The sequence below is a fragment of the Cololabis saira genome, chromosome 8 (assembly GCF_033807715.1).
Source record: "Cololabis saira isolate AMF1-May2022 chromosome 8, fColSai1.1, whole genome shotgun sequence".
Classification (NCBI taxonomy): Eukaryota; Metazoa; Chordata; class Actinopteri; order Beloniformes; family Belonidae; genus Cololabis; species Cololabis saira.
In genome coordinates, this window is record NC_084594.1 from 2,948,922 (window position 1) to 2,964,816 (window position 15,895).

At 42.1% G+C, this 15,895-nt stretch overlaps 1 protein-coding gene across 1 annotated transcript in view; it reads left to right on the forward strand.

The window, feature by feature from the left end:
• podxl2 (podocalyxin-like 2) overlaps positions 1-14,939 on the forward strand; it is a 36,381-nt gene extending 21,442 nt beyond the window's left edge. Inside the window, exons 4-13 of the mRNA XM_061728355.1 lie at positions 1,295-1,398; positions 2,804-2,999; positions 4,017-4,187; positions 7,490-7,656; positions 7,770-7,844; positions 9,337-9,493; positions 9,712-9,773; positions 10,948-11,127; positions 12,127-12,288; positions 14,332-14,939. Of these exons, the coding sequence (XP_061584339.1) occupies positions 1,295-1,398; positions 2,804-2,999; positions 4,017-4,187; positions 7,490-7,656; positions 7,770-7,844; positions 9,337-9,493; positions 9,712-9,773; positions 10,948-11,127; positions 12,127-12,288; positions 14,332-14,391 (1,334 nt within the window). The 3' untranslated portion in view covers positions 14,392-14,939. The remainder of the gene's footprint in view (positions 1-1,294; positions 1,399-2,803; positions 3,000-4,016; positions 4,188-7,489; positions 7,657-7,769; positions 7,845-9,336; positions 9,494-9,711; positions 9,774-10,947; positions 11,128-12,126; positions 12,289-14,331) is intronic.
• Positions 14,940-15,895: the final 956 nt, after the last annotated feature.

Genomic DNA, 15,895 nt, shown 5'->3' on the forward strand with positions numbered 1-15,895 from the left:
CTCTGCTAACATCAGTTACGTCTCTGCAAACGTCAGTTACGTCTCTGCAAACATCAGTTACGTCTCTGCAAACATCAGTTACGTCTCTGCAAACGTCAGTTACGTCTCTGCTAACATCAGTTACGTCTCTGCTAACATCAGTTACGTCTCTGCAAACGTCAGTTACGTCTCTGCTAACGTCAGTTACGTCTGCAAACGTCAGTTACGTCTCTGCTAACATCAGTTACGTCTCTGCAAACGTCAGTTACGTCTCTGCAAACATCAGTTACGAACCACGAGGAGCAAGGGAATGACAAGACCAGATATACACAGGGGATAACGAGACACAGGTGCAGACAATCAGGGCAGATGGGACACAGGCGGGGCAAAACAGAAACTCAAAGACTGGGGGGAAGTGTCAAACCCTGACAGCTTCAAAAAAACTGTTCTGGTTCACAACTCATTCAACTTGGAACCAGCTGAGAACCGGTTTGTTTTTCCACAGCTCGGGTGCTAAGAGGTGCTAAACGTCAGTTACGTCTCTGCAAACGTCAGTTACCTCTCTGCTAACGTCAGTTACGTCTCTGCTAACGTCAGTTACGTCTCTGCTAACGTCAGTTACGTCTCTGCTAACGTCAGTTACGTCTCTGCTAACGTCAGTTACGTCCCTGCTAACGTCAGTTACGTCTCTGCAAACGTCAGTTACGTCTCTGCTAACGTCAGTTACGTCTCTGCTAACGTCAGTTACGTCTCTGCTAACGTCAGTTACGTCTGCAAACGTCAGTTACGTCTCTGCTAACGTCAGTTACGTCTCTGCAAACGTCAGTTACGTCTCTGCTAACATCAGTTACGTCTCTGCAAACGTCAGTTACGTCTCTGCAAACATCAGTTACGTCTCTGCAAACATCAGTTACGTCTCTGCAAACGTCAGTTACGTCTCTGCTAACATCAGTTACGTCTCTGCTAACATCAGTTACGTCTCTGCAAACGTCAGTTACGTCTCTGCTAACGTCAGTTACGTCTGCAAACGTCAGTTACGTCTCTGCTAACATCAGTTACGTCTCTGCAAACGTCAGTTACGTCTCTGCAAACATCAGTTACGTCTCTGCAAACGTCAGTTACGTCTCTGCTAACGTCAGTTACGTCTCTGCTAACGTCAGTTACGTCTCTGCTAACGTCAGTTACGTCTCTGCTAACGTCAGTTACGTCTCTGCTAACGTCAGTTACGTCTCTGCGTTTGCGTGAAAGTTGCAGCAACAACCAGGTATCTGCTCTAACAGGACTTGGCTCTGATGTGTTTGTCTGCGTCCTGCAGGTTACACGTCCTCGTTGAATCCATCCAGGGATCCCGGCGGCTCCTTCCCAGCCGAGGTGCAGGATTCTGGGCTGCAGGAGCACCGCGGCCCCCCGGTCCTGGAGGTGAGAGAACATCTCCCATCTGTTCCTGATGGAGAACAACACCATTATTATACAAATATCTTTATTGAGTTTTCAGTATTGTGAATTACAAATATTACACATAAGAACATCTTAGCCATATATACAACCACACATTGACAAAAGACAAAAACAAACAAAAATAATACATATCACATAATCAAGGGGGGGAGGGGGGGTCAGGGCTGTCCCTTATTGAAATAGTCCATGAATGGCTACCAAACATTATAAAACTTTTTAGTACAACCGTGAGAGGAGTATGTCAGTTTCTCTAACTTTAAATGGGCCAATACTTCCTCAAGCCAGTGTTTATGTGTTGGAGCCTTTACGCCCAGGGATATTTAACTGGCGGCCCACCAGGAGCTTTTATGTGGCCCCTGGTCATATTTCAAAAAAGGAGGGGAAGTAGTTAGTGTTGTCCCGATTGATCGGACGCCACTTCCGGCCGGCAAACGAAACTAACATGGTTTACATATCGCATTTTGTTAATTAATAAAAGTTTCAGATGCTCTGTAGCCTTTTCAGTTGGTTAATGATTCATTGGACAGTGTTTTTACATGTTAATCTCTGTTGGAGATGTTTTTTACTTCAGATTTTTTGCCAGTGTTGCACAATGATAATGTTTGTCACATTATTTGTTATTAACTCCGTTTATAGAGGACTTGTTTACATCATTAGCTTCTAGGATTGGCCTGAAACCTTTTTCATTTGAATCTCTAAATGAGGACTTTGCATTTCAGTTGAACTTCTTAACCTCCTATAATTTCATGTGATTGTTTTGTTTTGCTGATATAAAGCACAGATGTGTCATAAATAAAGGAGCTTATGGTTAATATTTTGGTTGCTTATTTATAACATCAAACTGGCTACTATGGACTGAAATGCTTAATATAATATTCAAATAAGGAAATCTTGGTGGAAAGTGGTGCTTTGTCAGTCAGTCAACTAGACAGATATATTCTCCTGCTCATTCCTGAGCACAAATGTATTATATATACATTTTGAAAACCCCCAAATTTTCCGCCTGCGCGCTTTATGCGCGAACACAGTGTGGCCCCCTGAATAATCTAGTTGAAGACCCCTGCTTTACGCTCTTCCAGTTGTGAAGAATTAATTTTCTGGCAATTAGTATAACGAAAGCAACCACATCTGTTTGATTTGTTGAAAGTGTAATTCCTTCGGGTGACATACCAAATATTGCCATAGTTGGGGCTGATCTTTTTCTTAAAAGCATGAGAGATGGTGTCAGAGATAGACGGCCAGAAGGAGCTCGACCTGGAGCAGGACCAGAACATGTGACTGAGGGCGACATCTTTCACATATTGGGTGAATGTTTGAGACCCACACCGTGACCGTCTGCCCCCCCCTAACCCCCTAATCCCCCCAGGTGAGCCCGTTGGAGAGGGAGCTGTGGGAGGCCCAGCGGGAGGAGGAGGAAGTTCAGTCCAGCGGGTACGGGCTCCTTCATCCCTCCGACTCCACATCTGGAGCAACATCTGCTGCTGCAGGAAACCAGGGAGGAACCGCCAGCCCGGAGTCCCACACCGGCACCGACTTCGGACCGCTGGGAGGATTCACCACAGGTACATGGAAACGAGGGACTGGATACCTGCATACCTGGGTATCCGGAGAGACTAAACCTTCTGAGGGGGAATTTACCGTCTCAGAGGGATGAAACAGGTAGCAGAGAAGAAAGAATCAATCTGTAACCTCGTAAACCCTGACGTTTGAAATAATACGAGGAGTAATCTGTGCACATATAATGGTAATGATTTTTATTATTATTAATGACCCGTCCTGCGGTCACAATATTCACAGAGAAGCTCCTTCATAGCGTTTTTAAGTTTATTGTGAATCTGTATTAACAATTGTGGACACTAATGTGTAAAATGAGAACCAGTTTTTGTTGTCTAAAATCATAATAAAACGCCATCAGATTTAGCGCATTTTTGCCAACGTAATCTCAGATGAACAATGTGGAAGTTTTAGATGTTTTTAGAATAGAATAGAAGAATAGAAAGCCTTTTATTATCATTATAATGGTATAATGAGATTAGGCAGCAGATCCATAAAAGTGCACACATGTAAAGACTATGTAAAAAACTAAATAAGAAACAAGAGAATATTAATAATAATGGATGAAGAATGTTGCACATAAATGAATGTTGCACATAAATGAGTGAAGAATATTGCACATAATGGATGAAGAATATTGCACATAATGGATAAAGAATATTGCACATAATGGATGAAGAATATTGCACATAATGGATGAAGAATATTGCACATAATGGATAAAGAATATTGCACATAATGGATAAAGAATATTGCACATAATGGATGAAGAATATTGCACAGTCAGAGGAGCTTATTGGTTCAGAAAGTTCACAGCTTTGGGGAAGAATCTGTCCCTGAGTCTGTTTGTTCGGGCTCGTATGGACCTGAAGCGTCTGCCAGAGGGAACAGGTCAAAGAAACCTGGGTGGGTGTTGTCCTTTAAGATGTTCCTGCTGAGGCAGCAGGAGCTGTAGATGTCAGACAGAAGCAAGAAAACTCTCACCTGGGAAGATTCTGAAGCTTGATCTGGGTTTGTTTCTGCAGGTGAGATCCAGGATGGAGAGACGGAGGGAGGTGAAGAACGAGGCCGGGGCCCCGCGGGGGTTTTTACCCAGAATCCCACTGCCCCGGAGGTGGGCCTGGCCCCCAGCAGGAGGCCCCTGCAGCCCAGCGTGGAGGAGGAGGAGCTGGACCCGGGTCTGCTGGACCTCACAGGTCAGCAGCAACGCTGGAGTTAAAGCTGCTGGAGTTAAATGTGCTCTGTCAACCAAAACTAGGACTAAATATCGTCGTCAACCAACCTTTATCACCGGAGGAAAACGAGACGCAACGGAAATGCTCGTCGTGTGACGATAACGATAATTAAATATATAATGCAATATCTTAGATCAGAGGTCGGCAACCCGAAATGTTTTAGATCCATATTGGACCAAAAACACAAAAAACAAATATGTCTGCAGCCGTAAAAAATGAAAAGTCTTGTATCAGCCTTAGAATGAAGAAACACATGCTGCATGTTTCTATATTAGTTATAACTGGGAGAAGATTTTTTTTTTTTATTATGCACTTTGAGAAAAAAGTTGAAATGTCGAGAAAAAGTCAAAATGTTGAGAAAAAAGTCTAAATGTCAAGATTAATGTTGAAGTACAATCTTGAGAAAAAAGTCAAAATGTCGAGAAAAAAGTTGAAATGTCGAGAAAAAGTCAAAATTTCAAGAAAAAAGTCGAAATGTTGAGAAAAAAGTTGAAATGTTGAGATTAAAAAGGAAAGGAAAAAGGAAGAAAAAAAACAGAAAAAAGGGGAAAAAAAGGAAAAAAAAGGTCAAACATTTTTAAAGCTCCAGGAGCCACTAGGGCGGCTCTAAAGCCTCGGGTTGCCGACCCCTGTCGTAGAGGGATAAAAACCAGACTAAAATGTAGATTACAAAATAAAAACTCTGCTAAAATGTGTCTTCATTTTCGTTGACCAAAACAAGACGAAATGTTCCAACAAAGATCCTTAATCTTCATATATATATCTATATATTATATAGATATATATACATATATCTGCTTTGGGGCTGGGAGAAGAAGAAGATCCATCTTTGGATCCACTTTCCTACATAGACGTGGAAAAGAAAACCCAATGTGTCGTGGAAAAGAAAAAGATGGGGAGAAATGTGGAAAAATAAATATGTTGTAAACTCAAATGAGAGTCTTCTGTATCTGGAATGAATGTATTCTTGAGTCTAAAAGGAAACAATAATATAATAATAAGAAAACCTTGTGACCTTGAATTGTAAAATAGGTTTGGCTAAATACAATATTTGACTAAAACTAAACTAAAATGGACAATTCTGACTAAAATAAGACTAAAATGCTCAGACTTTTAGTCGACTGAAACTTGACACGACTAAAAGGAGAATGAACGTGACTAAAACTAATAAAAACTAAAATGATAGCTGGACCCAAAGACTAAAACTAAAACTGCACCAGGCTGACAGAAACACTAGTGTTGTGCGTCGCGCATGTGAACTCTGAACTTATAAAATGTATGAACATTTTGTGATTATGAAGTCCAGTAAGGCCAGACTCGGCCCTGCTTCCTGAAGTTAGTTTTATGACCCCCTGCTGCTAACTTCTGGTTATCTCGGCCTGGCTCGAGATAGTCCGTTTACGACCCCCGCTGCATGGCAGATCAAAGCAGGACAGCAAAACCCAGTAAACCAGGCCTCGGAGGGGGGGGTGCTGCCCCTTTGAACAGAAGAAAACTTTGAAACCCTGGCCAACCCCCCAAGCCTAAAATCGGCTGTAATGTGCCTCCAAAAATGGCGCCTGGCCATGAACTACAACCCCCAGCATGCCTTGCGTGGGGGGGGTGGCGCCTACAAGCGGCGCGCATCCAATCGCAACGAGGCACTGATGACGTCACCGCAGCGCGCGTAGGATCAAAACGCTGCGCTGCTCCTCCATTTTCTCTCTCTTCTCCACTTCATCTCATCCGAGCTGGATCGTTTGGCTCCGGGCCAATATCCCATCTTCCTTTCTCCCCCCGGCTGGGGGGAGGTGTAATGCCCCCATCGGGCCGCTCCGTTGGACCTGCAGCCCATTGAAGCCGCGGTGCGCGGAGCCGCCCCCATCAGCTCTCGGTCTCAACTTTTCATCCGGAGCTCCGACTCCTGCTTCACGTGTCCTCGGTCCCTGGGAGCTGGAAAGGGGGGGGAAGCCGCTTCGAAACTCGGCCCCGGCCCAGGGTGAGACCCGTTCCTCTTTCATAACCTCTCTCTCTGCTCTTGAGTTCACCTGAAAGGACCTGTGGACAGCCTGCCCCGCGCAGAACCGAGACGCATCCCGCCGCCTGTCCCGGGGCCACGCGCTCAGGCCGACGGGCACCAGCACTCAGAAGAAGTGGACCGGCCCCGCGCGCCCCCGAGACGACGTGATAGCCTCCGGACCGGGGGGGGAGCGCCGGCTGCTTCAGCTGTACCCCCGTCCTCTCGTGATTCCAGAGTCAGGAGGAGGAGCGGGAGAGGCGGGAGGACTCTCTGATCGGACTCCGACCAAAGACCCGACAGGAACCCCTGATCGGCACCCGTAGACCCGAGGAGGCGTGAGGTTTTGAGACCTGGGTGTATGAGTTTAACTGGGAGTGTTTCAGAGCTAAATCTGTGTTCAGAGCTGAGATTACATTAGCATCATTATCAGGACTGTTGTCATTAATTTGTAGTCACTACTTTCTGCTAGTCATTCATGTTTTAAAGCGCTGTTTTCTGCCGTAGTCACGTTTAAAACACCGGGAGTAACATCCGGTCTAGATCTGCACGTGGCTTAAAGAGGGTTTCCGCCATCTTTAAAATACCACAGGAGCCCGGCTCCTTTAAACACCGCAGCCACGTTTGAACTGTAGATGTTCGTTCCGTCCCATGTTTATTATTACATTTGATTCTTTTCTTTTCATTCCATGCATTTAACTGTCATTTCATTTTTATTGATTGTTGTTTTTCTAGTTAGTTAATGGTTTTATAATACTTAAGTTCTGCCATCAGGTTTATTTGGGGTGTTGCGTTTATCATCTTTTGACACCTGTATGTAAATAAATCCTGATTGATTTTTAATGAGTGGTTGTTGTTATTTCATACAAGATTTGGTCACAAATTGATTTGTTTAAAGCAGAACCAGTGCTCGGACATCACTCCTTCAATTGTTATTCTGTAAGATATAGTAAGATTTGCTGTTCTGCAGGATAATTCAAATCATATGAGACTGATTTTCTGCTGTTTAGTTATCAATTTCCCCCGGAGTAAGGCCCCGGGAGCGGTGCCCCTACGAGAATTATTATCATTTTGATAATACAATTTGATAAATAGTCAACTTTATTAATTATTAATAATTATTAATAATATTCATTAATAGCCTTCGATAACTGGACAGCCAAGCTACCTGAGTTGCACAACACTAGTCATCAGGACCTCCGAGCTGATCAGCGATCAGTGTGATTGACAGCGATCGGTTCAGGTATTGATCGCTCTTTTCTCTTAGGATTTGGACCGGAAGAGAAGAGCGGCGAGCGGAAGAAAGGGAGGTGGAGGCCGATGGAAGGAGAGGAATCAGGGATCAGACCCCTCGTCCCCCTCACCACGGACCCCTCACCCACCAGGGACTTCACCGAGCCGGAGCCGGAGCCCAATCTGGAGGAACCTCGGCAGGTACCATCACCTGCATTTTGGACGTTTATTACAAAATGCACTGTTATTACAAAAAGTGGCTCAACAGTGGGGGCACCAGGGAGCCGGAGAGCTGATGACTGTGGATGTTTCAGGTGGTGTGTCTGAACTGGAGCGAGCTGGCTGGGCGGGGATACGTCATACTCAACATGACGCAAAACATGAACTGTGTAAGTACAACAACTCCATGTTTATATACTTCAAATCATTCCAGTAAGTCATAATTACTGGCTCATCAAGGGGATTCAGTCACAACCAACCACTGCGGGAAATGTAGCAAAAACAGAGTAAAGAAGATATTTTATTCACAATAAAACATAGTAAACACACATTCTATCATTTCATGGAAAACATGACCTCATAGCAACAGTTCTTGAGAAACTTATATAGGATTAGGACTTATAGGATATTTAATTCACAATAAAACATAGTAAACACACCTATCATTTAATGGAAAACTTGGAAACTTGGTCAACAAAAGGCTGGAAGCAAAAAGAAACTCCTGCTTGTTCAGGTAATCACCTCCAGCTAGCTCGGTGTAATTCAGGGTGTTCCTCAGGGATCGATCTTGGGACCACTTATGTTTGTTTTATACACACATTTACCCATTAAAGTTGGATTCTTTTGATTTCAGAAACATTCCTCATTTCATTTACAATCAAGAAGAGGTTAAACAAAAGTATTTGTACCTTGTGTGGGTTTCACGCATAAAATAAAACCTGAATTTCCCCAAATCTTTCGTCTGAAACGACGTTCTCAATTCAAAAATACTTTATTTATCCCCGAACAGAGATTAAGATATTTCCAGGGTTCTGAAACTGAGCTGGATTCTGTGGGAAATGTAGTAAAAACAGAGTAAAGAGGATGTTAAATTCTCAATAAAACATAGTAAACACACCTTCTATAATTTCATGGAAAACATGACCTACTTTTTAATTTGATAGTAGCAACAATTCTTAAGAAACCTGTTCAACAAAAGGCTGGAAGCAAAAAGAAACACCTGCTTGTTCAGGTACTCACCTCCAGCTAGCTCGGTGTATATAAGGGTGTTCCTCAGGGATCGATTTTAGCACCACTTATGTTCATTTTATACACACTATTACCCATAAAGTTGGATTCTTCTGATTTCAGAAACTTTCCTCTTTTCATTTACAATTAAGAAGAGGTTAAAAAAAAGTATGTGTACCTTGTGTGGGTTTCACGCCAAAATAAAACAAAACCCCCAAAAAGTTCCCCGTTCTCAATTCAAAAATACTTTATTTATCCCCGAGCAGAGATTAGTAGATTTCCAGGGTTCTGAGACTGACCTGGATTCAACTCTTTGAGGCCACAGAGAGATTATCGTCCACCTCTGTGACGTCTGAGCCGGACTGGTCATGTGATTTACTGGACGCCGAGCTCGGTACACTCGGCTCAGGCGGTTTGTTCCTCGTAGACTTCGACCCCGGCCTGACCTCATTTATAAAGCTATTTAGAGTTTTCCCATCTCACCTAGAGACTCACACTGTTGAAGAAAACTTCCCTCACAACTTGATTCAGCCCATTTTTAACCCTAAAAAGGTTTTAAAATGAGCTGAGATGTTCGACCACAACTTGAACTGGTTGTCGTAGCAACGTGCTGTGAAAGTCGTGTTGACGTGATGAGAAACGTGTGTTTTCCAGGAGGAGTTCCGAGCCTGCATGGGCGTCCGGCTGCTGAAGATCATAGAGCAAGTGTTCGCTCGCAGGATGAACAGCCCTGAAGGATCATGGGTACTTTACCTGAGCAAACCCACACACCAGCAACACCAGCTGCTGATGAACGTGGCGTCTGGGCATGGTACATACACACATATACACACACACACACATATACACACATATACACACACAGATATACATACACACACATATACACACATATACACATATACACATATACACACATATACACACATATACATCCAGGTATCCAGGTATCTAAGTATCCAGGTATCCAGGTATTCAGGTATCTCAGTGGCACCAATATTAACGTTTCTGTGCCTCTTTGTCTTCCAGGAGTGATCGAGACCCGAGACGTGCTGGACATGCTGGGAGAGATCAGGAAAAGTCTCAACAAGGTTCAGAACTCCTTTCACATCAGTTGCATCGTCTTCATGTGTGAATTTACCTGCAATTTACCTGCAATTTACCTGCAGTTTACCTGCAATTTACCTGCAATTTACCTGCAGTTTACCTGCATGCAGGTCATTTTCAGCGTGTGCCAGGAAAGTGCAATAGGGCGATGTGTAATCTGCATCAGCACTTTACAAACTCTTGCACTTAAGCACTCAGCACTTTAACTTTACGGTCACTTAATTACTTGTTTATCAATTGTAACATGTTTTATTGCTTAATAATTTTTATCTAGATCAGTCGTATCTCTTAATGTTGTGTTTTGTTGGTATGAATGTCATATCTAGTTTCCTTTGTCTGTTGGTGTCTGATTCTGGGTTTGGCATTAATTTGCCGCAGGGACGAATGGTGGAAATTCAATTAAATTCAATTTTATTTGTATAGCCTCTAATACAACAGATGTTGTCTCTAGGCGCTTTCCAGAGACCCAGAACATGAACATAAACCCCCGAGCAATTATTACATAAACAATGGCAGGTAAAAACTCCCATAGTGGGAGAAAAACCTTAAGCGAAACAGTGGCAAGAAAAACTCCCCTTTAGGAGGAAGAAACCTGGACCAGGACCTGGATCATAAGGGGGGACCCTCATGCCGAAGGTCAGCAGCACAGCAGGCAGGTGGAAGCAGCAGCGGGATGACCGGGGATGGGGGGGGGGGACCGGGACCGCAGGCCAGCACGCAGCTCCTGAAGCTCCGGCCTGCAAACATGCACAAAAGGGAATAAAGTGGGGCCAGCACAAGAAACTACAGGAACGATGGACAAAAATGATAGCTATGAGATACTTATAATAAATAAAAATGGAAATGCAGAAGAGAGGAAGGGAAGAGGAGAGGAGAAGAAGGGTGAGAGGTGGATCATGTCGGTGCCCCCTGCAGCATAAGCCTATAGCAGCATATCTACCACCAAGCTATATTTGAGACTAACTATTATAAATTAGCCTCTGGCTACAACCATGCATATTTACACTTGTGTTTATTAATATGTACAGTCCCTGTTCAACAAATAAAGTAAATTGAATTGAATTTTGATTATAACGGTATAATACGGTGTGTGTGTGTGTGTGTGTGTTTATATGTGTATATTTATATATATATATATGTGTGTGTGTGTCCTCTCAGGTGGGCATCCAGAACTACAGCGCGGCCAGCAGCTGCCAGTCTCGGCCCAGTAAAAGCCGCAGCGACTACGGGAAGCTGTTCGTGGTTCTGGTCATCATCGGGTCGGTCTGCATGGTCATCATCACATCTGGAGTCATTTACATCTGCTGGCAGAGACGGCTGCCCTCAGTCAAGACCATGGTGGGGGAAAAAACACACACACAGATACATACACACACACACACACACACACACACACACACACACACACACACACACACACACACACACACACACACACACAGAAACACACACACACACACACACACACACACACACACACACACACACACACACACACACACACACACACACACACACACACACAACACACACACACACACACACACACACACACACACACACAGATACACGCAGATACACGACTACTAAAACGATTAGTCGAGTAATCGGATTATGAGTCTTATAATTATTGAAATGTTCTTATATATTATTATTATTATTATTATTATTATTATTATTATTATTATCATTATTATTTGCACTTATTATTATTATTATTATTATTATCCTTATTATTATTATTATCATTTATTATCATTATTATTATTTATTATTATTATCATTTATTATTATCATCATTATTATTATTTATTATTTGCACTTATTATTATTTGTTATTATTATCATATTCATTATTATTATTATTATTATTATTATTTATTATTATTTATTATTATTATTATTTATTATTTAAATGTTGCATGAGGTTGTTTAAATTACGTGTTAATTAAAAATAAAGAAAGATGGACACGTCATTCAGAAACAAATCTAAAGAACTCCGCCTCCACGTTGTTCACCTGTGGACTCTACTGAGCATGTGCAGCTCTCTGCAGAGATAGGAAGGAGGACGAATCCTCACTCTGTTCAAATGTTCTTCTTGCCAAAATTCACCGGCAACTGTTTTTATTTTCGATTTTAGTCGACGAATCATGTCGACGTTGATAAAATGTGGTTTTTAAGAGCAGTTACCACCTCTAAATCTTCTATTTCTCTGTGTGCCGCAGTGAGCAGCGTGTTTGCCGAACGCTCTGATGTTAAACTCTTCCAGGGTCGTTACTCGCTGATTAGCTGGGCGTGAAAACTTCTGAGTGCATAAACGTTGTTTTTAAACCGCAGTTCCGCGGCGAGGAGCTCCACCACGTGGAGAACGGTTACCATGACAACCCCACCCTGGACGTGACCAACGACGGCCAGCCCGAGATGCAGGAGAAGAAGCCGAGCGCCAACGGGCTGGCGGGCGTCGGGGACGGAGTCAAGGAGGACGGCAGCCGCTGGCAGGTGATTGGACCGTCGTTTCCGTGGATACTGTTGAAGAATAATATAAAATCCAGTTCAGAAGTCCGCTGTGGTGTAGTGAGTTTTATTCAGTAAGCCGGCGGTGAGCAGACCTACGCAGAGCATCTCTGAGTTGGTGTGCCGACCACGAATGGTTGGAATCATGACTTTTTATACAGTAAGTTCAAAGCACAAAAGGCAAGAATCAACAAGCCAAAGGTGAGAGACAAAAAGCAATTAAAGGGTATTTACAGTCAGATGTGATCTGTGGCCAAATGAGTTGGTATTAACATATCAGTCAGTCAGGAACTTCATCATATGGCATTCCCGTGGTTCAAGTCTGTGGTGAAGCCAGTTCTAAGGTGTCGGCCCTGCAGACAGTACTGGATGAGGGGGATGGCATCCCCCCTGAAATAAAAACGGTAAAACTGTCATCCCTCCTTTCCATCCCTTATGTCATTTCATCAATGAATGTGGTTTTACTGCTATTTCAACATTTAGATTCATCACCAGAAAAATAACACCAGAAAAATAACTTATTTGACAATTTTCACCTGTTTCAAGTAAATTTTCACTTGAAATAAGTAGAAAAATCTGCCAGTGGGACAAGATTTATCTTATCATTACAAGCAAAAAAATCTTGTTCCACTGGCAGATTTTTCTACTTACGGTATATAACTGAAAATCTACTTGAAACAGGTGAAAATTGTTGTTTTTTCCAGTGATGAGTCTTGTTTTAAGTGTAATGAGATTGTTTTACTAAAATGAGACATTTTAACTAGAAATAAGACAAATATTCTTGTTAAGATTTTGAGTTTTTGCAGTGATCCATGTTACTTATCCTGTGAAGGACAGAGTCATATTGATAAGTTCAGAAAAGTGTTTTTTATTGTTGTGTTTTGATGTATTTGATGTAAGCCCAGTGGATATTTAAAGGTATTGTGACATCATTTTTAACATGCTTTTAACACTATTAAAAGTCTTGGCCAACATCCCTCAAATGTGTCTAAAAGAGTGTAACAAGAAAAACTTTACTCTAGTACTCTATTCCTGGCTTTTTATTACAGTGTTTTTTTGCGCGTGAAAAATGCTTCCTTTCCCCCTTTCCTGTCAATCATTCCCTCGCTCCTCCTCCAAACCTCCTCCAGCCATACGCTCACAGCGGCGTCGGAGAGTAAGCCGGGAGCGACAGGCGAAGCATGCACGGAAAAGCAGCAGGGCGAACCACAGCAAACAATCATAAAAATAAAGGCATGCAAGCAGCACTGTCCCCTTATCTTAAGTCCAGTCAGTGGCCGCGGGTCTTCTTAGCAGTTTTCCTCCGGTGATTAGAACAAAAGAGGCTGTAAACAGCTCCGTGTTAAGCCTCATTTATGGTTCCGCGTTAAATCGACGCAGAGCCTACGCTGTAGGGTTCAGCGTATGGTGCGCGTCGCCGCGTAACCCTACGCCGTAGGCTCTGCGTCGGTGTAACGCGGAACCATAAATCAGCCTTTATGGTGCGCTGGAGAGGAGCGGAGTCAGGGAGCTGGGTGGAGGGGGCGGTGATTTAGCGGGCCGTTACGTAACGGCCCGCCACCAAACCAGATGCGCCGTTTTTGCATAGTTATGCGGAAAATCCCAGAAAGCACACAATACACTGAATGTTAAAAGTTCGTTGTTTTTTGGGTGTAATTGATGTCAAGACACCCAACAAAACATAAAAAATCAAGAAAAATGTGTTTTTCATGTCACAATCCCTTTAAAGCTTACAGAAGGCTGCATTTAACTGCTGCTATGTCATTCCTGCAGTATTTCTGCAGCTGTTTTGGTCACTGCTATTATTTGTAATATATTATATTATTTGTAATCAGCACAAATTATCTGTCCCCATATGATAAAATCCACCATCCCTCCTGATTCTTTTTACTACTAGTACTGCCTGCAGGGGGAGGAAGCTGGAGCTTCACATCACCAATGGTGTCAAAATGCCTCAACAATACGTACGAGAAAACAAAAAACAAACAAAAAAAAGAGTTTCTGCGAATAAAAACATCTGTTTTTCAGGTATTTGTCAATCAAGCAGTAACCGAAGACGAGGAGGAGGAGCAGGACACGCATCTCTGACTGGTGAGGGATTAGAGCTGAAGAGGAAGATGAAGAGGAGGCGGGAGCAGAAGTTTGAGTGACAGACGTGACGTCCTGTCGTCATGGAGACTGGACCCCGTGAAACACGAACGCTGACGATGGGACGTCAGACATCCCCATCACATAAAACACCTTTCTTTAGTGTGCCTTACGCTCCGCCCCCGTCCTGCAGCTGCATGGTCTAGTTTAGGTGTTAGTGACGCGTCCAGCATGGTCTCCATCCCATAATATCTGAATGTACAGCAGCTTCTTACAACTCCGTTGCCTTCATGAGTCTTTTAGGTCGATCCTCGGATCCAAGCGGTTCACACTCAGAATCAATCAAGATGTGATCAAAGTGTACAGATTTACATTTACAAGGTTTCACTAAAACATGGTTCTCAGTATTCAACAATTACAGCTGCTTTTAAAAGTCTGCGCTCGGAGGTTTTTACTTCAAATCCAGTGTAGCGGCGTGTAAAGTAAAAATCATGAAAAACTATGGAGAGAAAATCAACTCAAAACATTTGTGTGTTTGTATTATCTGATTTATGCGTATTATCTGATTTATGCACATTATCTGATTTATGCATATTATCTGATTTATGCATATTATCTGATTTATGCATATTATCTGATTTATGCATATTATCTGATTTATGCACATTATCTGATTTATGCATATTATCTGATTTATGCATATTATCTGATTTATGCATATTATCTGATTTATGCACATTATCTGATTTATGCATATTATCTGATTTATGCACATTATCTGATTTATGCATATTATCTGATTTATGCATATTATCTGATTTATGCATATTATCTGATTTATGCACATTATCTGATTTATGCATATTATCTGATTTATGCATATTATCTGATTTATGCACATTATCTGATTTATGCATATTATCTGATTTATGCATATTATCTGATTTATGCACATTATCTGATTTGTGCATATTATCTGATTTGTGTGTATTATCTGATTTATGCATATTATCTGATTTATGCATATTATCTGATTTATGCATATTATCTTATTTATGATGATTCGTGCGTATTATTAGATTTGTGCGTAACTTGCTCAAAGTTAAGGACAAAATGATAATTACGAATTCAAAAAGCCTCATACACACACAAATCGTTAAATACACGAATTTGCAGATACACCCAAATGATTTTGAGACTCTTTTCTCCTCACAGATTGATCCGTACATGGTGCGTTTAAGTACCGGTGGAAAGCTGGGTCATCTGAACTTCCATCTGAGTCCAGTGTTGTTTCCCTCGATACTAAGTTACCTCTAAACTTGTAAGAAAGAATATCTCAGCTCCCCGTGGTTGTAACAGATTTACTTTGTAATATTCTATAATTCCTTATATGGACAGATCTGCATTTATGAGCTTTACAAATGTAATTATATATATTTTTTTGTCTGCATATATATTAATGGTTGGTAAAAGTTGGTAAAGTTGGTAAAACCTAAGGCATATA